This window comes from Brachycentrus maculatus, unplaced genomic scaffold (genome assembly GCF_059751285.1).
Source record: "Brachycentrus maculatus isolate JH-2025_06_01 unplaced genomic scaffold, ASM5975128v1 h1tg000301l, whole genome shotgun sequence".
NCBI lineage: Eukaryota > Metazoa > Arthropoda > Insecta > Trichoptera > Brachycentridae > Brachycentrus > Brachycentrus maculatus.
In genome coordinates, this window is record NW_028281052.1 from 267,271 (window position 1) to 295,218 (window position 27,948).

Below are 27,948 nucleotides of genomic sequence, written 5' to 3' on the forward strand. Positions count from 1 at the left end.
TTTTAGAAATATATATTCAGATTTTAAAAAATCATTTAATTATCAACATAAACAAACAAAAAATTGCTTATATAAATTAAGAATATATTAGAATATATTATTTAGATAAATGGTTTTATTTTATTATGACTTTTCTTTTTTGAAGTTTACAATGTTTCCCTATTCTAAGCCTTCCTGTCATGGTCAGTTTTCCGATTTAATAACAATGGCATCGTGGGAGGGTAGAGTGAATCCCGAAGTTCGAACCCGGGTCCTGAAAAATATAATTAAAATATTATGTATTGATCTGTATATTAAGAAAATGTTGTCCGGCTCCGTAGTGTAATGGTCAGCACGCTCGGCTACCGTACTGGAGGTCCCAGGTTCGATTCCAATGGGAGGTCAAACAAATTAAGTGATTTTTGAGAGACATCTATTTGGGAGATCAAGAAATACGAAAATATTACGATTTACCGATATTATGAAAGTTACAGTCATCTTTCTAAAAGCTTTCACTAACAGTCAATATGTGTCTCTGATGCAGGGTTACCAACTATAGTTTTTTTTTAAATGACTTTCTATTTTCGTGCAACATCAACATTTATTTTAATCCTTTACTAATCTAAGTTAAGTTAGTTAGTTAGTTAGTCTGTATCAAGTTGTGACAACCCTAACATTTTGTGAATATGTAAACTGTGTTTTTCTGAATAAATGACTGCTCAAACGCCACATGGTGTTTACATTTGGTAAGTTTTCATAATATCCTTTATATCTGTGAATATTTTTTTTACTTTTTATTTTTGTTGAAAAATTATGCCCTGCTGGGTACGGCCATATTAATACCTTCCGGCATTGAAAGGGATATCCATTATCAAAATATTTTTTTCTTAGTCAAATATGTGTAAAAACGTCACAAGTGAGTGAAATGCCATAATTGTAACTTAACTCAAAGTAATACTGATTTTATTTTAATTTTTAGAATTACATTCTTGTATATGTTCTTGCATAAACCTAAAAATATGTAATTAGAGATTTTGAATGATATTAAAAAGTATAGTTACCCTTTCTGGAATTTAGAATTAGTACTTGACGTGTACACAATCATTTCCGGGGGGACCGTTCTGAAAGCAGACAGGTCTACCAACTGATCTACAGCGGCTAAATTGGCAACCGCCACTACAGTGGGCTCATTAGGCAAAGATCTGTAAATCATTAAAAATATTATTATGATTTCCAAAAAAACAAAACAAACCACGCAGCTTCTCCTCGAGGGTAGGCGGAGAGAATAAAACTCCACACCAATCAGTCTTTGCGAACAAAGAACATTTATTGTGTTATCGTTTTGCCACATATTCGTCAAGAGATCGCAATTTGACCGCATACAGTCTACTTTAATCCTTCTTTTGCCAACTTTGTGCTTCATTACCATATTATTCCACATTAGGGTTGGAACTAGAACTCTGCTATGCACTGCCAGTTCGGTTCCTTCTGAATCCTTGTTGTTCGTCTCGGTTTTGTATGTTTTCTTCTAGTTTTGTCCGCAATAAGCGAGTTAATAATTTTTGAGTTGCACTTAAAAGAGATATTCCTCTATAGTTCTCTGGGTTTGTTTTTGCACCTTTTTTGAAGATTGGGATAGTTATGCTTAGTTTCCATTCTTTGGGTATCGCAGCTTCTTCTAATATTTTGTTAAACAGTTTTTTCAGCATTGTAGCTACCTTTCCCCCACCATATTTGATTAATTCGTTCGGGATCTCATCAATTCCAGGGAATTTTATATTTTTCAATCTTTCAATAGCTGAAATCACCTAATTTTTACTGAGGGTCACAGAGAGCCCTGCGTATCCAGCATTACATTTCTTGTTTGCATTTCCGTTGTATTGCTAAATAGGGTTTCAAAATAGTTTTCCCACTCTTCCATGGAGATTTTGTGTGCCTGTGTATACTTGTCTATGGGTTTCTTTTGTTTTCTAAGCATATTCCAGACCTTCCTCTGTGCTCTGTAGAGGTCTGTTTCCATGTCCTTGGTGAACTTGAGCCAGTATTCTTTCTTATTTTATCTATTTCGTTATTGACCTTATTTCGTGTCTTCTTCTTCTTCTTATTATAGGCCTTGCGGCCTGTTTTTAAGAGGGATTAGCCTCCTGCGACATCAATTCCCAGCCATCGACCCATCTCTTTGGTGGTCTTCCCGGGAGTCGTCTACCATGGGGTTGGCCGTACAGTGCGATGTGGGGGAGTCTGGATGGTTCCATTCTTCTCACATGGGCATACCATTGTCTCCTTCGTTGCCTTCCCCACCTAACGACATCTTCGATCTCGCATATTTCCCTGATCCTGGCATTTCTGATTCTATCTCGAAGACTCTTGCCTGTTATGCTTCTTAGAGTCTTCATTTCTGACACTCTAAGCGCGTTTTTTGTGGCAGCGGTGTCTGCTCTACTTTCGATTCCATACGTCATGATGGGTCGGACACGAGTTTTGTAGATCTTGATTTTGCTGCCGATCTTCATCTCAGGGTTTTTCCATATAGCATTTTTCAGGAATTCTGAGATGACTGCAACTTATTTCGTGTAATTTTGTATTTTCTGTATTCCTCAGTCGTAGGGTTACTTCTACATATACACGAGAAAGCAGTCTCTTCTTTTGTGAGTGTTTTGACGTCTTCATTATACCATTTCTTGGTATTGTGCTTGGCGTTTATATTTACCCTCTTTTATATTGGATTTCACCTTTTCCCAAGCCCTTTCTACATCATCATTATCAAATATTTCTCAAAGTGCTATTTTGCTGGTAACTCTGTTTATATATAGAGCCCTTGTGCTTTCATCTTCGATAGATTGAATATTAATTTTATTGATGATTTTTGGTTGTTTTAATTTTAATTTACAGAGCACCAGATGATGATCAGAGCCCATGTTTGCGGAAGATAATACTCTCACATATTCTATTGTAGAAGGGTGGATCTTTCTATTAGTTATGATGTAATCGATTGTAGATTTATCACCTTTTGTATTCTCAAATGTGTATTTATGCTGGATTTTATGCGGAAAATACGTGTTACAAATTCTCATTTCGTTTTGCGCACATATATCTATTAGCATTTCACCATTATTGTTTTAAGTAGTTTCATTGAATCTTTGTTTTATGCCATCTAGAACAGCGTCTCCTATCCTGGCATTAAAATCTCCCAGCATGATCTTCTTCTTCTTCTTTCTGTGCCACTTCTAACGACGATCGGCGATCATCATGGCTATATTCAATTTTGATGCTGTAGCTCGGAACAGAGATTTGGTGCTTCTGCCAAACCATTGTTGTAGGTTTTTCAGCCATGATGTCCTTCGGCGTCCTTGAGTTCTTCGCGCCTCAATCTTTCCTTGTTTGATTCGGTGGAGAAGACGATATTTTTCATTTCTCATGACGTGTCCGAAGTACATCAGCTTTCTCTGCTTGATGGTTGGTAGGAGTTCCTTATTGGTATCCGTCGGAGGACCTCTAGGTTGGTGACCCGATCACGCCATGAAACTCGCTGGATCTTGCAATAGAGACCCATTTCAAACGCCTCTATTCGGTTTTCTAGTGCCTGTGTGAGTGTCCATCCCTCCATTCCATAGAGAGCAATTGGGAAGACATAGCACTTCAACATACGTTTCCCAAGTTCAAGGTTTAAGACAAAAACACTATTCATTTTGGCAGACATTTCGGGCCTGCTCTAATCTGCTTTTGACTTCTTGACTCATGTCCCACTTTTCGTTGACTATACATCCTAGGTATTTGTAGCTAGTGTATCTTTCAATGTTTTTGCCATCTAGCTTTACATGTACTGAGGCGTTTGTTTTCCTGCTGATGACCATAGTCTTAGTTTTCTTAATGTTGATGTTGATGCCAGCTTCTTGCTAGCGACATTAATTCTGGTCAACAATGCTTGCAGATCCTCCTGTGTGTCATCCAGTAGGACCGCGTCATCAGCATACCACAGGTTATTGATCAGCTGCCCGTTGACAACGATGCCTTCTTTTGCCTCATGAAGTGCTTGTGCCATTATCCTTTCAGAATATAAGTTGAACAGCGTAGGTGACAGTACGCATCCTTGTCTAACCCCTCTCCTGATGGGGATTTGTTTGATTTCTGCATTCTCCACAAGCACTGATGTAGTTTGCTTCCAATAGAGGTTTGCGATAATTCGGGTGTTCCTATCTTCTATACTAACGTCTTTCAGTATTCGAATAAGCTTGTCATGTCTCACTCTGTCAAAGGCTTTTTCGTAATCTATGAAGCAAACATAAACTTCTTTGTTCATATCGAGGCAACGTTGCACTACAACTTGTAGTCCAAATAGAGCATCCCGTGTGCCAAAGCCATTTCTAAATCCAAATTGCTCGGCTGATATCTGTTGGTCGCACTGTTGGTATATTTTCTTTAGTACGATTTTCAGAAAAGACTTCATCACATGTCTCATCAAGCTTATTGTTCTGTGTTCTTCGCATTTTTTAGCGTTAGCTTTTTTCGGCATAGTGATGAAGTAGGATTTCAACCAATCCTCTGGTATGTTACCGCTTTCATACACTTTGTTAAACAGCAATGTAACATTTTTTAGTGCATTTCCTTCAATCAATTTCAGAATCTCTCCATGGATGTTGTCTGAACCATGTGATTTCCCGTTTTTTATCTGTTTGATTGCATTCACAACTTCATCTTGTAAGATCTCGGGGCCGTCCAGTGCTACAAAAACGCCATGTCTCTCGTTACGTGTATCCATGTACAGCTCTTCGACATACGTTTCCCATAGCATCTTCTTTTCATCTAGGGTGACCGCTAGAGTATCATTATCAAACATTAGCTGTGTAACAGGTCTTCCCCTACCCATTTTGATTGCCTCCTTGATCTTTTTATGGAGATTGAAGGTGTCATGTCTGCCATCAAGCTCCTCCATTTCATTGCACCGCTCCTCTTCCAGTTTCTGTTTTGCTTCACGGATTTTTTTCTTGATTACTTTGTGTATTTCCCTGTATTTCAGTCTATTTTTAGGCAGCCAATTTCTTCTTTCCTCCATTAAGGCCAAGATATCATCCGTAATCCATTCTTTGTGCGCTCGTTTCGCAGACTTCAGATGTTTGTCACTGGTTTTACACATAATATCTTTTAAGCCATTCCACAATTGTTCTACATCAGATATCTCAGATAGATTTTGTATTCGGTTTTCCAGTTCTTTTTTCACCTCTTCCTTGACATTTGGTCCTTGATTCATCAAGGGTCTGTTACAATTTTACTGACCTGTCCGGGTACTTTTTTCAATCTTACCCGAACATTCCCCATTAGTAAATTGTGATCGGATCCAATATCAACTCCGGGATATGTTTTTACAGCTGTGATGGCATTTTTGAATCTTTTATTTATGAGGATGTAGTCAATCTGCATGATCAGTTTTTCTGATTCTGGTGTGAGGTCTACAGCTTCCTGCAATTGTGAGTAGAACTCTTCAGATTCTTCTACAGGTTTAGTAATGTCAGGAGCGTACACGCTAAGTTGATTTATTCCAACGCCTTCTATATTTAGCGATAATTTTAGTATTTGATGGTTTACATATTCAGTATTGTCAATTGAGTCTTCGTATTTTTCATGTAGGAAGAGACCCACACCTGAGCTGGCCCTGAGGTGTTTGTCCTTTCCACTGTAAATCAAGATATAGTTCAAGTGTTTTGAACTTCCCTTACCCTTCTTTTTTGTTTCCCATATTCCGCAAATTTCCACCTTATGTTGATTCAGTTCTGCAATTATTTCCTGCTTTTTCTTGTTCCATGACATTATATTCCAGCATCCCAATCTGGTTTCATTCTTTTTCCGAAATCGTTTTATCCTTTTCCTTGCATCGGTCAGTTTTGGGGACCCACCGTGTTCCGAGGCTTAGTTTTCCGGGCTGTGAGCTTGCTGTTTTTTTTTACCCTACGTAGGATGCTGACCTCACCCAGGAACCCTCCTCCTTCTGCATCCGGGCTTAGGACTGGCATTACAGTATACATAAGATCGATAAAACGTGCACAAATGTATTCCTCTTAACCAAAAAAAATGTTAAGGTCCTAGTAAAGATTTCCAATACTCAGAATCTTTTTTCTTTTATTTAGTAAAAAAGTTGTTAAAAAACAAAAATGGATGATTTATTTTACGCCACCTTAAATCTATTTGTATACTGCAGATGTCAAGTTCACAAATGTCTAATATTATTGACTTTGTATAAATTACAACGCAATTTGCATAAATCAAAACATCTTCTGATAGAGTGATTAATTTTGTGCCACCCTGTATCAACGTACAAGTTTGAGTATTAAATAATTCCATGAACATAAATGATGAAATAATGACTTGTAAATATTTGTAGGATGGCGTTTATCTTTTTTTTTATCATCTTCATGCTTTTGATTGAAATTTTTATGAACATTTATGATGAAATAATGACATATATGTATATATTTGAAACATGGTGTTTATCCTTTCATCATCTTCATGCTGTTGGTTGAATTTTTATGAACATAAATGATGAAATAATGACATATATGTGTATATTTGAAACATGGTGTTTATCTTTTCATCATCTTCATGACTTTGGTTGAATTTTAATGAACATAAATGATGAAATAATGACTTATAAATAATTGAAACATGGTATTTATCCTTTTATCATCTTCATGCTGTTGGTTGAATTTTTATGAACATAAATGATGAAATAATGACATATATGTATATAATTGAAACATGGCATTTATCCTTTAATCATCTTCATGCTTTTAGTTGCATTTTTTATGAACATTTATGATGAAATAATGACATATATGTATAAAATTAAAACATGGTGTTTATCCTTTCATCATCTTCATGCTTTTGGTTGAATTTTTTTATGAACATAAATGATGAAATAATGACATATATGTATATAATTAAAACACGGTGTTTATCCTTTCATCATCTTCATGCTTTTGGTTGATTTTTTTATGAACATAAATGATGAAATAATGACTTATAAATAATTGAAACATGGCATTTGTGCTTTTAACATCTTCATGCTTTTGATTGAATTTTTTATGAACATTAATGATGAAACATGCTGTTTATCCTTTTATCATCTTCATGCTTTTGGTTGAATTTTTTTATGAACATAAATTATGAAATAATGACTTATAAATAATTGAAACATGGTATTTATCCTTTTATCATCTTCATGCTGTTGGTTGAATTTTTTATGAACATAAATTATGAAATAATGACATATGTATATAATTAAAACATGTCCTTTCATCATCTTCATGCTTTTGGTTGAATTTTTTTATGAACATAAATGATGAAATAATGACTTATAAATAATTGAAACATGGTATTTATCCTTTTATCATCTTCATGCTTTCGATTGAATTTTTTTTGAACATTAATGATGAAATAATGACTCATAAATAATTGAACATGGTATTTATCCTTTTATCATCTTCATGCTGTTGGTTGAATTTTTATGAACATAAATGATGAAATAATGACATATATGTATATAATTGAAATATGGCGTATATCCTTTTATCATTTTTGTGCTTTTGATTGAATTTTGTTTCAAATTATTTGTTGTAGAATAAATCTTGCTTTATTAACACATTGTGTACGGTGTGCACATATTTGTGCGTTTCAGAAACCTTGTGTGGTGGCGGGGTGCACATTTTTGTGCATTTCGGCTACCTTCAATTTAGTATACAAAAAACACGTCATAAACTTCTAATCTCTTGGCCTTTTTGCTTTTGTTGTGTAGTGGATAGATGTCGTTGTAATATAAAAAATAATACTGATATTTACTGGTTCAAAACATAGCTAATGGTCGTAATCTGTTTTGAAGGAAATGTTACAAATTAACTTTAAACAATGGATACAGACGGTGCGTTTTTTTCTTTGTCCTAAAATGAAATAAAATACAAAGATCATTGTCCTTTACTTAAGTCGGCAGTTGGTACTTACAAAGCAATAAACGCGTGTGGGGAAAGCCCATAAATCATTTTTTATTCGCAGATTTTGAGTTTTCGGCGGTTGTTAAACTGTGTTGTTATTTTCTAATATTTTATTAGTGTTTTTAACATTTTTTTTACTTTTGAGATTTGTGGACTAACATGATTTTATTTTGAGACGTTAGAGACCATTTAACCGTTTTTGTATTGTTTTCGAGTTCAACCTCAGAGCTTTCTTGTATTATAATAAAACAGCTGTCTAATGTCGCCCGCCTCAAGATACAGTTTTATCAAAACATTGCCGTAACTAATGTGTTAAAAATTATAATGACTACTCGTTGTGTGTATTTTGGTTTCATGCTGGTTTAATGTTAGTCTTGTACCTAAATTTAATTGATATACACAATCTATGATTTTCTACGAAACATTGATGTCTGCCTCCGTAGTGTAATGGTCAGTACACCCGGCTACCGTTCTGGATGTCCCGGGTTCGATTCCCAGGGGGGGTCAAATAAAGCGATTTTTTCACTCTAATATTTATTCAATATTACCCTGGACTGGTACCTAAAGCGGAAGGCTGATCACCTTTCCTTCATGTGTTAATGATCGAGATAACATTATTATATATTATATGATGCAGTGCTCTATGCACCATCGGGTGCGGATGAGGGTTTGAATGAATGAATAATTTTGTAAATAAACTTACCTCATTATCGCCAAAATATTTTCAGAAACGGGCTTCACAGTCAGATCTCCTTCCATCATTACTTTGTTGTTCCTTAATGCAACCAACTCTTGATAAAACTGAAATTTGATTAGTGTGGTTGTCAATCATGGGTGAATATTACACATGTATAAACTGAAACCATATCATATTTATTTATCAACTTGGCATTTATTTTTTTAGAACTCTATATATATACTCGTTTGCCTCCGTAGTGTAATGGTCAACACGCTCGGCTACCGTTCTGGAGGTCCCGGGTTCGATTCCCAAGGGGGTTAAAATAAATATAAGTGATTTTTTCACTGTAATATTTATTCAATATTACCATGGACTGGTACCTGAAGCGGAGGGCTGATCACCTTTCCTTCATGTGTAAACGATCAAGATAACACTACGTTTATATGACACAGTGCCCTATGCACCATTGGGATGCGGATAAGGGTTTTATTATTATTATTATATATACTTTAAACATTTAAATCAATCTCTGATTTGAGTCTATTAAAATATTTATTTTATTTTTAAAACAAATATTCTGTGACAATATTTTTCCCCTCTTAGGGCATTTTCAAATTAAATTAAATAGGTTTGAAAATGCCCGAACAAGGCGAAACAATTGACATTGAATTTTTATATTTATCTTTAAAAAATATAACAAACATTTATGTAGACTCAAATCAGTGTTCGATTAAAATATTTAAAGAACAGTCTTTCATGGGTAGTAATCCCTGTAAATACCTAGACTTCTATATTCTTCTTCATCTATGGTGAGATATCAATTTCATCAAAAGATAATGTAGATTTGTGAGAATAAACTTATTTTCTGTTCTGTTTTATCTATGGTCAGTGCCAAACACCCTCACCTTGTAGTGACTCTTGGTAGCTGCTTGCTGTGCCTTGAGGTTCACAGTCTTGTAGTTGCTGGCAACGGGCAGCCAAGTCTTGTTGGCGGTGGAGAAACCCGCGTTCTTGGTGTCGTCCCAGTGGTAGGGAGTGCGCGCGGGGTCCCTGGAAGTCTTGTAGTAGTTGATGGGGTCGTCGGTGTTGCAAGCTTGCGGGTCCTTGGTTTCTTCCCAGCTGACTGCGCCGTCTGTCATCGCCAATTCTTCTCCCTAGAATGATTTATAATTAACTCTTGTCCCTCAGCATTTGTCACTTTATTACTCTTCTTCTTTTGTGCGTGTCGTGTCAGGTCCACCTGACTTCGACTATCACTTGAGAGTAATTATCTTTGTCTTGGGCAGCTCTAAACAGCGCCTCGACGGTTTTGATCCGCGTCCAATTTCGTCGACCCTATGAATAAATAAATATTTTATTGTACTTTAGTCCATTTCCGGAAAATATTTCCACTGTGATTCATTTGTCATCTTTCTCTCTTAAATTTTTTTTTAAACAAATGTCAAATTGCAATAATTTTATTTGCTTCTTCTTCACCTTCTTTTTGTAGATCCTTGGGATCTGTTTGTGCCTCCGCATGTCGCTCTTGGGATGTTGACTCCCAGCTGTCTTTCCATCTTTTCGGAGGTCTGCCTGGGGGTCTGTGTCCTTCAGGGTTGCCTTGGAGGGCGATACGTGGAAGTCTATCTTCTGACATTCTGTTTATATGTTCCTTCCAGTATCGCCTTTGTTGTCGTCCCCACCTCACGATATCCTCCGTCTCACACATGCTCCGGATGTCGATATTTCTTACTCGGTCTCGCAATGTGTTTCCAGTTATGGATCGGAGAGTCTTCATCTCGGAAGTTCGAAGGCGAGATTTTGTTCCGGAAGTATCTGCTCTTGCCTCAATCCCATATGTGGCTTTTGGTCGAACACATGTTTTGTATATTTTCATTTTACTTTCTATTCTCATGTGTTTGTTCCTCCACACCGAGTTTCTGAGGCATCCCGATATAACTGCAGTCTTGTTTATTTGTTTCTGAGTATCATCATATAGATCACCGTAGCTACTGATGTCAACTACAAGATATTTGAATTTCATCACGTGTTCAACGATTCTGTTGTTTACAACTGATTTGCATCTAACTGGACTCTTTGATATAGTCATGCTTTTAGTCTTGCCAATGAATATCATCATGTTGAACTTTTCCGATGTCAAGTGGAGCTTGAGAAGCATTCTTTGCAATTTTATTTTAATTTTAATAATTTTAATGTAATAATTTTATTTTAATTTTAATGACCCAATGATGGAATGATATTCCAAAACGGGTAGTTGCAAATAAGTGTTTAAAAAAGTGGTATTACACAAAGTGAACAATGGATGGTAAGGAGAGTGTTTTATTACCATACCACAAAATTATCAATGCTTCTAACCGGATCCACGCGGCTCGCATAACCGAATGTGTTTTCATAAAACATACCCCATACGCGGCTGACATAACCGTATGTGTTTTTACTTTGCTCCAAGTTTCGAACCTCAGTTCAACTTGGAGGGATTTTTTCATGGTGTGGAACTTTGGATAAAATAATACGTCAATCCTTGGCCTCATGACATCTGTTGAAATATCTGACTAATAATTTGTAACATCACAAGGATAAATAAAATAACAGATCCCTGATTTTTCTTGCGGTCGGTAATTAGTCTGCGCCATAATCATGCCTTATATCTGTCTCACTCTCGACGCTACGCATCGCCAGTGGGTAAGAGTGACACACGATGCGTGCTTTGATTTATTTATGTTACGATCTTATTTGTTTATATTACGATATGTTTCAAGAATAATGTGACACAAGTGTATTATAGAGTACCAAAAAGGCAAAATGAATCCCATTGAACGCTTTTGTTTAGGAAAATAAATAGTTTCTTAACTAAATACATGATAAAAGTAATCATTTTAAAAACGGTGAAATACCGCCGCGCACGGGCGTCTCTCAGGAACAAAGTTGACGCGGTTAAAAGGTTAATATACAAAATACTTTATTGTATTTATTCATTAATTTATTTATTTTTCATACACAATTACAATTTACAATAATGCTACTAAGTTTTCCAAGCCGAGGGCAAATTTCACAAAACTTAATTATACAATTATATGAAAAATAAATTGTTTATGACAATCAATCAAATAAGACATTGCAAAATAATGCGAACTATTTCAGATCTACCCAACTCCATTATCCATTTATGAGTAGCATTTTTAAACTTAGTTTTGATATTTTATCGACTTTATGGATAGTGGAAGCAGATTGTACAACTTTACTGCATAATAATCAAAGTGGGTGGTTGGAGCGGTACGTGCAGAGCTGTCAAGGGATAACTGGAGAAGAGTCACTGCTTCGATAAGGGTCACAACTCTCAGCAATGAGGATTAAGATGGAGAAGAATCAATGTTCTTTCGGTCAAAAAAGGTTTTTATTATCATTATTAGCGTTATAATCAACTTTTTCAAGTACCTAAATGTAATACTGATTTTGCCAGAAATACTACAATTAACCGCATTATGGATACTTATAATAAAATGTTACTAAAATGTTTTAAATTGAAAAGCACTAATTCCATAAAAAATGACATAAGCAGGAAATTAGGTGAATGATTGATCGTTGCTGTTTGTTCAACAAGCCAACTGTTTATAATCCCTGTTTGTTGGATGATTTATGTTGACATGGAATAGGTACTACACACACACACACACACACACACTCACCCCAACCAACATAACTTTCGTAAGAATAGCATTATCGGAGTATTTTTTTAATTGGCCATAGTTTTGTTAATTAATGTTGTATAACATATTGTTTTGTAGTGGCTGTAAAAATCCCAAATAAAATAAATAAAAAATAAAAATAATTATTATTATAACTTCATGTTGATATAATTGCAATGATCATTTTGACAATTCTGCTTATAATTGAACATACTTGCGTTAATTTTTTGAATTTGTATATATGCTATTGCATATATACAAGACTATTGTCTTACTACTATTTTACATCCAGGTCTACATTCACCCCTTTCAAAAACCATGACTGATTTCAACATCGTAATAAATCAAAATATTTTATAAAAAGTAAATGATATAATGTAATATGTCCGCCTCCGTAGTGTAATGGTCAGCATGCTCGGCTACCGTTCTGGAGGTCCCGGGTTCGATTCCCAGGGGGGTTTAATAAATATAAGTGATTTTTTCACTCTAATATTTATTCAATATTACACTGGACTGGTACCTGAAGTGGAGGGCTGATCACCTTTCCTTCATGTGTAAAACGATCGAGATAACACTGCGTTTATATGAAGCAGCGCCCTATGCACCATTGGGGTGCGGTAAGGGTTTTATATTTTATAAATGATATAATGATACTGTCCGCCTCCGTAGTTAATGGTCAGCACGCTCGGCTACCGTTCTGGAAGTCCTGGGTTCGATTCCCATGGGCATTTGATTCCATTTTTTTTACTTTAATATTTATTCAATATTACCCTGAAGCGCAGGGCTGATCATCTTTCCTTCGTGTGTAACCAATCAAGATAACACTGCGTTTATATGATGCAGTTTCATATGCACCATCGGGTGCGGATAAGGATATGAAGAGGAAATGATGACAATTCTGCTTATTATTGAACATCCTTGCGTTAATTTTTTGAACTTGTATATATGCAATTATCTTGGACCCCTTTCACATGTAGTTAGAATTTCAATAGATTTGGAGATATGGCTGATTATGACACCATTAGAATAATTTAAAAAAATATGTTTTACCTCAAATTGCGACACCTTAACCTGTCCGGGAGTATGGACATAAATTAATGTAATTGCGAATTTTCCTTAAAAGAGTATCGACGTTAGTGAACGTCGAAGTCCGTCAGTCAATTAGTATGATGTAACTTGTTTAGCAATGACATCTGTGGATATTTGTGTGTAATTTTGTCATAGTTGAAAAATATTTCAAATAGGTGTTTTTTTTTAATAAAATTATTTTAATAATTAAAGAAAACACTTCGTTTTTTACCACTTGAGTTTAATTATAGACTACATGTTTCAGAAGCTAAACTTCCATCATTCAGGTCAAACTGCGAGAAATTTAAAGATTAGAATTAAAGAACATCAAAGCGGTCTTGTTAGTAATTATTTTTCGGAATTTGCAAATCATATAATAGATACTAATCACTCATTTCACTCCCATAAATTAAAATTATTACACCTTGTTCCATATAAAGGCCAAATTATGAATTATCTTGAAAATTTAGAAATACAAAAAAACCTGAATTCTAATAATAATTTATTAAATAATATATTGTTTCAAAATTCTTCGCCATTGCTTTCAATTTTTCCTTTGTTTTCAAACTCCGTTCCTTGACTAACCCCTTCCCCTTACTTTCCCCCTATCCTTATTTATAGAACAATTTTATATTTTATATTTTAGTTATTATACAGACCTGAATGATGGAAGTTTAGCTTCTGAAACATGTAGTCTATAATTAAACTCAAGTGGTAAAAAACGAAGTGTTTTCTTTAATTATTGTAACATGTCTTACCACAAAGTTAATGCCGAAACAATAAATAAAATTATTTTAACATAATTTCTATCTTCATAATACATCGATTTGATGAAATAATTTTTTTTTCATGTAAAAAGAACCCACTCCCAAGAGAAAGTCGGACATCAATTTTTGTACTCCCGGAAAGGTTAAATATTGATATAGTATCCGCAGAGTGAACAACTCATATCGCCCACTCCTTTCAAGAACGTCATAAATCAAAATACTTGATTTTTCAGGAGAACGTTTTTAAAGTTTAAAAATATAATACAATGTATTAGAAAAAAATATCAAGCCACTTATTGAACTTTTTACTATGCAACAGATCTTTTTAGGTAAAACCTGAAGGTTTTTTCTCCATTTGAAAAATATTTAGTATATTTAAAAACATAATTATACAATACCTTTTCTTCAAAATGCAAAAACAACACTTTCTGCCCTGTAGCGGGTAAATATTAAGTTAAAAATATGCCACTTTTGCTGTAGTACATAGTATATATATATAGTACATTTTCTGGGCATCCCGAAAACATGCACAACTGAAAATTGACGATTTTTTATTTATGACGTTCTTGAAAGGAGTGAGCGATATGTCTGATAAAATAAATTATCAATTGATTGTGTTTACCTGGTATGTGAGAGCAACTCCTGGTAATACTAAAGCTACCATGTTCATAATGTCTGCCCTGTTTATGCCTTGCCTTGAAGCCATCCTGCTATTATCGTGATTTCCATTCTGAACAAAAAAAAAATGTAACAGTTAATCCACGGTGAAATTCTAAGACACTTAAATTTTATATTACGGGGCTCGGGTATAGGTAATAATAACTCGTAATCAGGATGCAATCGGTTTATTCAACAAGTCGCCATGACAGTACAATGACAAGTGTGTGCAGTCTTCCCTGCCTCAATCTCATAAGGGATAACGTAAACATTTCCCGCGTACACCCCGCCCTGCCCCTAGCGGGCGCTCGGGGTCATAGTTCATGTTGCTAGAATTATTACGCCGTAAAATTTAGTTGGTCATTCAATACATTCTTGCATTTTTATGCTATGACATATTTTAATATTTTGACAACAAATATGCATATATTGGCTGTACATCAGCCTTGCTTATTTATTCCTAACTACATATTGTCCGCCTCCGTGTTGTAATGGTCAGCCTGTTTAGCTACCGTGCTGCAGGTCCCGGGTTCGATTCCCAGGGGGGTTTAAAAAAATATTAGTGATTTCACACTGTAATATTTATTTAATATTACCCTGGACTGGTTCCTGAGGCGCAAGAGTGATCACCTTGCCTTCATGTAAGTAATGATCAAGATAACACTGCGTCAATTCGATGCAGTGCCCTGTGCACCATTGGGTGCGGATAAGGGTTATAAGTAAATAAGTAACATAATACGAGATTATGACAGGTGCGGCGTAGTTCGGTAGACGCTCGACTGCAAAACTGGCGTCGCGGGTTCGATTCCCGCCAATTGTAAAATAAATTCAAGAAAGATTTGTTTTCAATTAGTCTGGGTGTTTACAATGTATCTTTCACATTTACCTTCCCTATCCTTACTATCCCACCTGCAGACAAGTTTCTAATAATACAGGGTTTTAGAGTTATTTCTTTTTTTTTTTTAAATTGAAAACCTTATTCCTATCTGAAACATTACTATCATACTTTGAAATACTAACTGTCCATCATATTATCCCTATTATTTTTTGACATCTCATCAAAGATGAAGAAGAGTATGGAAGTCTGGGCATTTACGGGGCTGACGACCGTCATAGGCTGGTTTAAGTGATCACTTTACACACGTGTAACATTCACCAATTCTACCCATTATTGACAACCACACTACTCAAATTCTTGGAAGTTCTATATATATATGAACCAATTTAGACACCTTGTTCTTGAATCACTAGAACTTCACTAGAGACATCTATTGGTGAGATGTAAAGAAGCTTTTTACTAAGCAGAAACTCTTATATTAGTATGTGAGGTCCGAATCCTGGATTATAATCACACACATGAGAAACACCAGAAAATACCATTTTCATTTCTATTATTTAAGCTTATAATTTATCCCTTATTTGAATTCCTATATCTCTCAACTCATTTCTTATTCTATATCCTACCTCCTATATCTTCCTTATTGTATCCGCAACTACAGTCGTGTGAATATAAATGTTGAATTTGTACAAGTGCCATCTGCTCACTGATCCAAAGATCTCTAAAAGATACAAATCTTACCAACTTGATTGGTTGGAAGATATTGCTTTATAGCGATAAGCCTGCCAATGTACATACGATTTGGACGAGAATATCAATAATTAATACATACTATATAAATACTTGGGAGTAACTCTTTGAGGTGTTTGGAATGTATGACGAGATAATGACTAAGAGAGTATATTTGGCAAATATAAACAGGAAAACAGAATGAAGACATCCAAGAATTACTTCATCTATCAGATGAAAAGAATATGGAAGTCTGGGCATTTACAGGGATTACAACCGTCATAGGCTAGTTCAAGTGTTCACTTCACACACATGTAACGTAACAACCCAGACTTGTGCCGTGGCATGGTTGGGTAGACGCTTGACTACGAAACTGGGCGTCGCGGGTTCGATTCCCGCCAATTCCAAAATGAATTCAAGAAAGATTTGTTTTCAATTGGTCTGGGTGTTTGCGATGTATTTTTCACATTTACCTTCCCTATTCTTACTATCCTACCTGCAGACAAGCATCTAAAATAGAAATTTTACAGGTTATTCCTTTTTAAAAAAGAAAAGACTTATACCATTTTCTTCTTCATTTATGTTGAGATGTCAAAAATAATTGAAAAAATAGCTCCTAGTTGGAGATGATCCAGATTTGTGAATAAGTATTTGTACACACTCAAAATGTTGTAAATCTATCAGAACCTCTGGTAGTCTCAAAAGTCTACATAATTTGATTGCGTGAATGACTAGATGTAGAGAAAGCTAAGAGTATATGTCAGGACAGACGAGTGTGGCGTTCCACTCTCTCTGCCCACCCCTACAGCGATGCGGATGGTATTAAAAGGGAATACTCACCACCCAGTTGGCAGTTTGCCCTACAGGCATGTAGGTCTCCCACTTGTCGATGACAAATTTAAAGTCCCTGGCATCTGAATTGTTGTTGATCCCGTTCAGGAACTCGAAATTGAATGGAAGGTGTGCTCCCTGGACCGTTCCGTTTCCGTAATACCTCATGACCGACTTGACGTCTGCGTAGGCCTCCACCAACATCACCCGAGGTACGCCATCCTTCTTCTCAAACTCGTCCAGCACCGCCCTCCACTGGTAGATCATGTCGTAAGTAGGCTCCTGGTTCTGGGTGTATATGTGGTCCAGGTAACCGTAGTCGTCGGGAGAAGGCCCGATTACGTTGGACAGAGGCTCATCGGGAAACTTTCCACCAAAGTCGTTTGGGTCTACTTCAAATAAAAATGGAACCGCGTCCACTCTAAACCCTGCTACTCCTTTTTCTAACCAGAACCGCAAAACGCTCTAAAAAACATTTTTTAAAAAACATATCGTAGGTATACTGGCAAAAAGCGTATACACGATAATATGCAATTACGACTTCATGATGCACATTATAAAGTTTTCAACGTTATATAAACTGATAAAATACACTAAATAGTTCGAAATGACATACATATGTGGTTTTACAAATAAATTCAACTTTAAGTTTAGTTTTGTCCGCCTCCGTAGTGTAATGGTCAACACGCTCGGCTACCGTTTTGGAGGTCCCGGGTTCGATTCCCAGGGGGGCTAAAACAAATATAAGTGATTTTTTCACTGTAATATTTATTCAATATTACCCTGGACTGGTACCTGAAGCGGAGGGCTGATCACCTTTCCTTCATGTGTTATCGATCAAGATAACACTGCGTTTATATGATATAGTGCCCTATGCACCATTGGGGTGCGGATAAGGGTTTTATTAATTTTATTATTAAGTTTAACAGTGAGTATTTTATGTAGGCTAAAAGCTTTAAATAACAGGGATTATTCAAACAAGGATTTTAAATTAACGTTTTTGCCAGTATACCCAGGATATGATGTGTTCCATGATATTTATAAAGTACTTGCTGTACCTGGCAATGCGTTGCTGTGGCTCAGTCTGGTTAAATGAAAAAGAAAACATATATAAAGCATACATTTTTTACCTTTTCAAATAAATAAAAAATAGTTCTTTTTTATGAATGCATGAATAAATTGTATCTCCCTAGGTGAAGCGGTATAGGTACGCATATTCAAATCTATCAAACAGGACACATTTTTATGAAATTTTAATTTGGAACAAAAACCTGACAAATATACCAAGTGAGATTCTTCTGGGTTTCCAAATATCAAAATGGTGTATGAAAACTGTCAATGTGAAAATAGTTTTATGCATATTTCTGTTCATGTTTTTTTTTTGTTTTTACAGGAATCACCGCGGGTACGCACACAATAATTCTTGTAAGTTTCATCTCAAGCATTTGAATAGTATAGATGTCTCTCTCTCTTTGGTTTCAATCCTGCCGATTGGTCTGTAGCAACAGATGACATCTCTTTCGCCATTCTCGCCTATTTTCGGAAGTCCTCTTCAGCTCCTCATACGTCGAGCAGCCCATGTCTTCGTATAAGTCGCTTAGGTATTCGCGGCGCGGGCGTCCTCTGGCGTTTATTCCCTCGATCGTCCCCTCTATTATTTAGTTCAGGAAACCCTCTTGTCTTAGCACGTGACCGATCCATTCATCGCGTCTTTTGGAGATAGTGGCGAGTAGGTACTTCCTTTCCTTGATCAATCGTAGCACCTCGTAGTTGGAGATACGATGCGAGCATCGAATGTTAGGGATCTGGGCGTTAGATTTATGAGCACCCTGACATTTCACCATCACATAGAGGCAGTCGGTGGTAATGCATTGAAAATGCTAGGATTTGTTCTGCGTACTGCCAGGGTATTCGAAAATACCTGCGTGCTGAGAACTCTTTATAACACCTTGGTGCGAAGTAGACTCGAGAGTGGCTCGATGATCTGGGGGCCACACGAGCTTGAGTACTCTCTTATGGTAGAGAAAGTCCAAAAGAAGTTTTAGAGGGATCTATCTCTACATGAGAGAGTACGGCTATTATCCTTGGCTCTACCCGACCCAGTTTCTCCAGGGTATGCTTGGCTACAATAGTTTAGAGACTAGAAGGAATGTGTATTTAATTACGCATTTTTATCCATTGTTGCGCGGTATGATCGATAATCCTGAAATTATCCGGAGCATTGGTCTGTATGTTCCCGATAGTTACCTAAAACAGCGTCGACATAGATTGTTTCACATTCCTATACACAGGACCAACCTGCCGATGGTTATGCCTGTAGGAAGAACTACCGCTATGTTGAACAATATCACATTGGATATTGATCTGTTCCATGTGTCGGAAGGAGTTTTCCGAAGCGGGATTCTTCTACACCTTTAAGTCTTCTTGCTTACTTTTACTTTTAATATATACACCTTGAATATTGTTTGTTATGTATATATTATTTTTTTATTGAATAAATTGAATTGAATTGAATAATTTGAATTGAAATTGAATTGAGATATGGTCTCTCCAGGATATCCCGAGCATTCTTCTATAGATATAAACATACATACAAAGAATATCATATTTCATTTTACCTTCATTTCTTCTACCAACAGTGGCTCCCTGTAGTTGAGATCTGGTTGGCCGATGACGAATTGGTGCAGATAGTACTGTCCCCTCTCTGCGTTGTATTCCCAAGCACTCTTGCGGAATACACTTACCTAGAAATAATTGTAACAAATAAAATATATACACATATTTTTCTCTTTTCGTCTGCCTCTAAAGTGCAGTGGTTACCTTACTGGAGGTCTAGGGTTCGATTCCCAAGATGCTCAAAATAAGTATAAAATATTCTCTCTCATATTCAATCAATTTTGTCCCGCACTGGAAGTCCCAGGTTAGATTCCCAGGATGGGGTCAAATAAATATAAATGATTTTTTCACTCTAATATTTATTCAATATTACCCTGGACTGGGACCTGAAGCGGAGGGCTGATCACCTTTCCTTCATGTGTTAACGATCGAGATAACACTGCATTTATATGATACAGTGCCTTATGCATCATCGGGTGCGGATAAGGGTTTTTTTTTATTTTAAAACTTGGCTAATTTGTCCGCCTCCGTGGTTAGCGTGTTTAGCTACCGAGAGTTCCGGGTTCAATTCCCAGGGAGGGAGGGGGTGAAAATAAATATAAGTGATTTTACACTCTAATATTTATTATATATTACCATAGACTGGTCCCTGAAGCGCAGGAGTGATCACCTCGCATTCATGTAAGTAAATATCAAGATAACACTGCGTCAATATGATGCAGTGCCCTATGCACCATTGGGTGCGGATAAGATAAGGGTTAGAAGAAGACTTGGCTAATTAGTAGTAATTAATAATCAACATTGGTACAGATGGGGTTCAGAAAAAAATTATGTATATAAACATGCAATGAATATGCTAATCTATATGAAAAATATTAAATAATTAAAACTTTGCATAAATGCAATCCAGATTTATCTGTATAATTTGATACAACTCATATTTACCCAATTATTTGGAGGAAGTGTTTTCCCAGGATTATTAGGATCAGGTTTTCCATCTACCCACACAAAATAGTTCTCATATCCTTTAGTCCTGTTGGCAGATAGACGGAACCAGTCGCTCTCATTGCTGCTGTGATTTGGTACAAAATCCAGAATTACTTTGATACCTGTAAAAATAAAAAGCCTCGAAATAATAAAAATAATCTTTGATGATTTATATAGCGCCATTTTCGTAAAAAAAACTTCCTCAAGGGCGCTTATACAGGTATGGATTATGATATGAAAATGATAATGACAGATAAAAAGAATAATTTTTTTTTTTGAAAATCGTCATCATGAGTCTGAAGGCAGGAAAGTGGAGCCGCCGTATTGTTACGCCTTCTTCTCGGTCTTGGGCTGGAGCATCGCCAAGCTGTTGGACAGGACGCCTCACTGTATAATGGTAATGCCGGAGAGCAGCTTGTTAAGGTCCCATCATTGCGGATCTGCCCCGCCATCTGCAGTTGAATAACTGCAGATGGCGGGGTGATGCTGGTCTTTTTGCTGTCACTGGCGGCATTGATGGGCATTTCCAACACCTTGGCAGCCAGGTACTCCATGACGGGGGCAAGGTAAGCGGGCGCACAAGCCCCAACATTCTCAACGTAGTACATTCGAGCTAGTGTGTTTTGAAGTTTTAAAATTGCTCCTATACTCCATTAAGATTAATAATTAAATGTGTTTTTTACTGTAAGGATATTTTTTCACAAAGCTTTAACCTGTTAACCGGGCGGTACGCATAAATACGTCAAACGTAAACAATATCGGGTACAGGTAGGACATATGAATACGTCCTTGAAATATATGTTTATCATATTATATATATATATATGGACGTATATTTTTCGAACAACAAAGGTATTAGTCATCCATACATGTCTCGACATGAATTTAAGACACGAAGTAAATCAGTATTCGCGCCCGTTACAAGTTGCGTAATTGGACAGCGGACCGCCCGGTTAACAGGTTAATAAAAAATTGCACAAATAGAGTTGGAGTAAGCACATGTTTTTGGGTCGCTGTTGTCTATTGTATTCACTGTATTGACATAGTCGTAGGGATGCATTTAACAAGTTTATTTTTCGAGAGCAACTTCTGTTGAAAACGGTCCATTTCTCAGAAATTGACCACATGACTCAACAAGCTAACTTGTGTTGCATTATTGATGCATTTTTCTCAAACAACAGCTAAACGTAAGAACTTTTTCCACTTTTAACTATTTCAATTTACCACCAATTACAATATTTCTATACATATGCAAAAAATTACGGACTTTAGATAAAAATATCCGGGGAAATATATTTAAACTTATGGAGCAGCTTCGGCCGCCAGCTATACAGCGCCAAGCCAAAACACTACTACTATGAAAGGTATTAATTTGTAAATGTATATATATTTATTTGAAAATTACTCACACAATTACTAGAAAACAACTCCCAGCTAAAGGATACAAATCACATATTAAACGCTACATAAAATAATTGCAGACCCACAAGATCAAAAACAAAATCAAATATAAACCATGTTTGGTAAGATAAAATTTATTCCCGTTATCTTTAAAATCATCATCTTTTTATTTATTATTTAGTATGGTTAAACAGTTTTAAAAAAATAGTTTTAATACATTTCTACTTTTACAGTCTTAAAATCAATTAAGCAGTTCTCTCTGATAAAGAGACTAAGCTCTTGTACTTGGAGAGGGACATACGCTTATATTTATTTTTTATGTTTGTTGGTAATTTATTTTTATTATTTCGTCCGCCTCCGTAGTGTAATGGTCAGCACGCTCGGCTACCGTTCCGGAGGTCCCGGGTTCGATTCCCAAGGAGGGTAAAATAAATATAAGTGATTTTTTCACAGTCATATTTATTCAATATTACCCTGGACTGGTACCTGAAGCGGAGGGCTGATCACCTTTCCTTCATGTGTAAACGATCAAGATAACACTGCGTTTATATGACGCAGTGCCCTATGCACCATTGGGGTGCGGATAAGGGTTTTATTATTATTTTTATTATACCTAATTAATTTTTTGTGTTTTTTTCTTTCTTGGATTAACATGTACATAATTCATTTAATTTATTTTTTAGCATTTTAATGTCTTTCTTTTTTATCAATATCTTCATTCTGTAAGGTTATTGACTTGGCTCCCAAATTTTCAAAGTTCTATTGGAATTGTTTGGTATTGCATTTTGGTATTGTAAAGTCATGTTGGTATCTCGAAGATGTACTTTTCTGAAAAATGCTTTTTTTTAATTTTAACAAAACTATTTATGAAGAGCTATTATTAATTGGAGGTAAGTAGATATGAAATACATTGCGTCATTCGGCTATTTCATCCATGATAATTAATGGTAAGTAACTAACAAATAATTTTTCAGAAAATAAATGTACAAATCGCTCACTCCTTTCAACAATGTCATTTATCAAAAATCTTTAATTTTCAGTTTTGCATGTTTTGGGAATGCTCAGAAAATGTACTATATCCCAACAAATGCGGCGTATATTTACTCGCTACAGGGCAGAAAGTGTTGTTTTTGCATATTGAAGAAAAGGTATTGTTTAATTATTTTTTTAAACATACTAAATATTTTTCAAATGGAGAAAACGGCATATATTATATAAAAAATTCTCGATTTTCAGTTATACATGTTTTCGGAATGCCCAGAAAATGTACTATATATATATATATATATATATATATATACAGAAAATGTATATCCCAGCAAAAGCGGCATATTTTTAACTTAATATTTACCCACTACAGGGGAGAAAGTGTTTTTTTTGCATTTTGAAGAAAAGGTATTGTTTAATTATTTTTTTAAACATACTAAATATTTTTCTAATGAAGAAAAAACCTTTAGGTTTTACATAAAAAGATCTGTTGCGCTGTAAAAAGTGCAATAAGTGGCTTGATATTTATTTTTAATACATTTCATTATATCTTAAACTTTGATGACGATCTCCTGAAAAATCAAGTTTTTTGATATATGACGTTGTTGAAAGGAGTGAGCAAAATATTCTGAGTAAGACTTTATGATTGCTAGAATTTTTTTAATGATTAAAGAAAACACTTGTTTTTTACTCAAGTGGTAAAAAACAAGTGTTTTCTTTAATCATTGTAACATGTCTTACCACAAAGTTAATGCCGAAACAATAATAAAATAGAATTTTTTTAACATATACGCACCTAGATTCTTAGCTTGTAGCAGCAGATTTTCAAAGTCCGCCATAGTTCCATATTCAGGTTGAATTTCTTTAAAGTCTGCTATATCATATCCAAAATCATACATGGGAGACTTGTAAATTGGTGACAGCCAAATTGCTTCCACTCCGGCATCCTTAATATGAGATAATCCCTGGGTTATTCCTGAAAATTTTAAATTGTTTGATATCGAAAAGGACATTTTTCCATTAAATATTGATATCACATTTTGTCATGACTTTGAAGGACAAATTAGGTTTTTTTAAGATATTTCATTTCAGTATTATTATTTTCAATAAGACTATTATTTGTCTTTGTGGATTTATGATTGTTTATTTCACACCTACTGGTAAATAAATATTTCTTCTTATTATTTTAGTCCGCCTCCGTAGTGTAATGGTCAGCACGCTCGGCTACCGTTCTGGAGGTCCCGGGTTCGATTCCCAAGGGGGGTAAAATAAATAAAAGTGATTTTTTCACTGTAATATTTATTCAATATTACCATGGACTGGTACCTGAAGCGGAGGGCTGATCACCTTTCCTTCATGTGTAAACGATTAAGATAACACTGCGTTAATATGACACAGTGCCCTATGCACCATTGGGGTGCGGATAAGGGTTTTATTATTATTATTATTATAGGCCTTGCGGCCTGTTTTTAAGAGGGATTAGCCTCCTGCGACGTCGATTCCCAGCTATCGGCCCATCTCTTTGGTGGTCTGCCCGAGAGTCGTCTACCATGGGGTTGGCCGTACAGTGCGATGTGGGGAAGTCTGGATGGTTCCATTCTCCTCACATGCGCATACCATTGTCTTCTTCGTTGCCTTCCCCACCTAACGACATCTTCGATCTCGCATATTTCCCTGATCTTGGCATTTCTGATTCTATCTCCAAGACTCTTGCCTGTTATGCTTCTCAGAGTCTTCATTTCTGACACTCTAAGCGCGTTTTTTTTTTTTTTTAAATCAATATTTATGTATTAATTTTTAAATCAAACGCAGACTTTTGAGTCTACAAAGTTGTATTTTATTAACAACAACACATAAAAATTAATACTGTGACAATTGTTTCGCCTAGTTATGGCATTTTCAAACGAATGTGAAGATCAAATAATAAAATACAACTTAGTAGACTCAAAAAATCTATGTTTCAATTAAGAATTAATACATACATTTAAATGGAGTTCTACAAATTAAACGCCATATCAATAAATAAATAGATAAATAAATAACCTATTTTTTTTACTTCTTATATTTTACATTTTTACTTATATTTTGTCCGCCTCCGTAGTGTAATGGTCAGCACGCCGGCTACCTTTCTGGAGGTTCTGGGTTCAATTCCCATGAAGGGGGTCAAATAAATATAAGTGATATTTTCACTGTAATATTTATTCAATATTACCCTCGACTGGTACCTGAAGCGAAAGGGCTAATCGATCACCTTTCCTTCGCATGTTAACGATCAAGATAACACTGCGTTTATATGATGCAGTACCCTATGCACCATTGGGGTGCGAATAAGGGTTTGAAGAAGAAGAAGATATTTTACATTCATAAATTTCAATTTTCATGCAAGGTTTAACCGGTTAACAGCTGGCAGGTACATGTATGGCGGTACCCAGCACGCCGCGAATTTTACGACAAAAATAAAACCTAAACATATTGTTATTAAAAGTGTATTAACGTTTATTTATAAAACTTGCCAAATAAATGAAGAGCGCGCCAGTCATTTATCCATAATCATAAAATTAATTGTTCATGGTGCAGGGTTGTCACAAAATTTGTCATAGAAAATATGAAAACCAAATTATATGTCAAAAGTAATTGTTTATGTAAGTTTAATATTAAAAGTATACACACACACACTTAGATTTAAAAAAATAAAAATTTAAAATCATCAGAATCCACACTAAAATCACTGTCATCAGATTCGGCAGTGACGGCAACTCGGGGATTATTGGACAACCCTGAGCGCCATTAGTTGTTCCGATGACAAAGCTCTCTTTAATTTACGTTTAAAATGGTAAAAACAAATTCTGTTTCAATTCTAAGTATGCAAAGATATTCTCAATAGCGTTCACTATGCGTTCAATATATTTTTGCATTTTAAATAATTGATTTTCTTTACTAAAAGCCCATTTAAAACGTCGCGTCTTCAGACGTCATTTTTGTATGAGCGGCACTCCGTTCACAGAAAATTATGCGTCTTAAGACGCTCTTGGCAGTTAACCGGTTAAGAATCAATTAATGCCTATGTAATTTGTGTGATTGATGTACATATTTGGGCATGTTCTGCCAGTTGCCTGTATATTGGTGCTGAGGGTGAGATGCTTAAATTTGGTGATATTGGCACAATTTTGTTTTTAATAATTTTCTTTTCTCCCTTATAAACATTTTGGGATATGTTATATACATTTGACTGTGTCCTTTGATATCGAATGTAAGTGTATTTAGTATTAATCAAACTAAATTGACAGGCGCCGTGGCATAGTTGGGTAGACGCTCGACTGCGAAACTGGCGTTGCGGGTTCGATTTCCGCCAATTGCAAAATGAATTCAAGAAAGATTATTTTTTTAATTAATCTGGGTGTTTGTGATGTATTTTTCACATTAACCTTTCCCATCCTTACTATCCTGCCTGCAGACAAGCATCTAAAATAGACCCTTTAAAAAAAAATCCGGGTTATTCCTTTAAAAAAAAAACTAACTAAGAAACAGGCCGCTTTTCTGCAGGGGTAGTCAGAGAGAATAGAATGCCATACCAATCTGTTTTTGCAAACAATCTTCGCCTTTTCCATATTCATGCATTTCTTCATACATACCTATGATTATTATTATGCTCCTTACCTCACCACTTTCAAGTATTTGAAATACTTGATATGCCAAGTTTTCCACGGTCTCCCTAGGTATAGTGGAATGGATTTATTAAATTTTTTCATGGAAATAATATTTGCCGATTATTCTGACTAGGTGACCTAACCACTTTCAAGTATTTAAAACACTTAATCATGCCAATTTTTTACAGCTGTTTCTCTACTTCTACCCAAACACACTAGCATCATAATTTGTTTTTACTTTATACTAATCATATATAAAAAATATAAAAAAAAAATTATAAGTATAAAAGTGAACTGCTAGTAATAATATAACGATAAGAATAATCACACATTTTTTAATGGCTGAATGGAAGGTTAAAGACATGAGATCTGGTAAGAAGTGTTAAGATAAAAATAAAATTATTACCATTGAGATCTCCGACTCCGTCACCGTTGCTATCCTTAAAAGACCTCGGGTAAATCTGATAAACTACCGTTGTCTGCCACCACTTTGGTTGGCAAGATACAAATGGCATGGCCAAAGCCAGCACAAATATTGACAATCCCCACAGCGTCTTCATTGTGAACTGTTTATAGTTCACCGGATATTATCTCTTTTATACATTATACTCTATTATTGTTATTTATGTTGAAGTTGGTGAGATAAGTACTTTTCAAGTACCTACTTACAAATGTTTTTTATTACATGAAAAAAACTTGATTATTCACATTTCAAGGAATGTATGTTCGATCTATAAATCGCTCACTCCTTTCAACGTCATATGGTATATCAAAAATTGTCAATTTAAATTTGTGCATGTTTTCGGAATGCCCAGAAAATGTACTATTTCCCAGCAAAAGCGACATATTTTTAACTTCATATTTACCCACTATAGAGCAGAAAGTGTTGTTTTTGATTTTTGAAGAAAAGGTATTGTGTAATTATTTTTTTGAATGTACTAAATATTTTTCTAATGGAGAAAACACCTTCAGGTTTTACCTAAAAATATATTTTAAACTTAATATTTACCGGCTACAGGGCAGAAAGTGTTGTTTTTGCATTTTGAAAAAAAGGTATTGTTTAATAATTTTTTTAAATATACTAAATATTTTTCAAA

At 35.3% G+C, this 27,948-nt stretch overlaps 1 protein-coding gene across 1 annotated transcript; it reads right to left on the bottom strand.

Moving 5' to 3' along the window:
- Positions 1-27,423, bottom strand: LOC148304845 (maltase A1-like). The gene is made up of 10 exons (XM_088267615.1): positions 27,258-27,423; positions 24,001-24,180; positions 20,775-20,938; positions 19,832-19,957; positions 17,223-17,678; positions 14,781-14,888; positions 9,543-9,791; positions 8,662-8,759; positions 1,041-1,181; positions 1-253 (listed from the first exon to the last, which is right to left on the bottom strand). The coding sequence occupies exons 1-10, from the start codon at positions 27,409-27,411 to the stop codon at positions 184-186; spliced, it is 1,746 nt and encodes a 581-aa protein (XP_088123741.1). The 5' UTR covers positions 27,412-27,423; the 3' UTR covers positions 1-183.
- Positions 27,424-27,948: the final 525 nt, after the last annotated feature.

Excerpts from the sequence above, each read along its gene's own strand:
- LOC148304845 (XM_088267615.1), bottom strand. The coding sequence starts at position 27,411 with ATGAAGACGCTGTGGGGATTGTCAATATTTGTGCTGGCTTTGGCCATG. Across the intron at positions 17,679-19,831 it reads TGTTGGTAGAAGAAATGAAG|AGCGTTTTGCGGTTCTGGTT; the intron begins GTAAAATGAAAT and ends AATGTTTTTTAG. Across the intron at positions 14,889-17,222 it reads GGCAAACTGCCAACTGGGTG|AATGGAAATCACGATAATAG; the intron begins GTGAGTATTCCC and ends TTTTTTGTTCAG.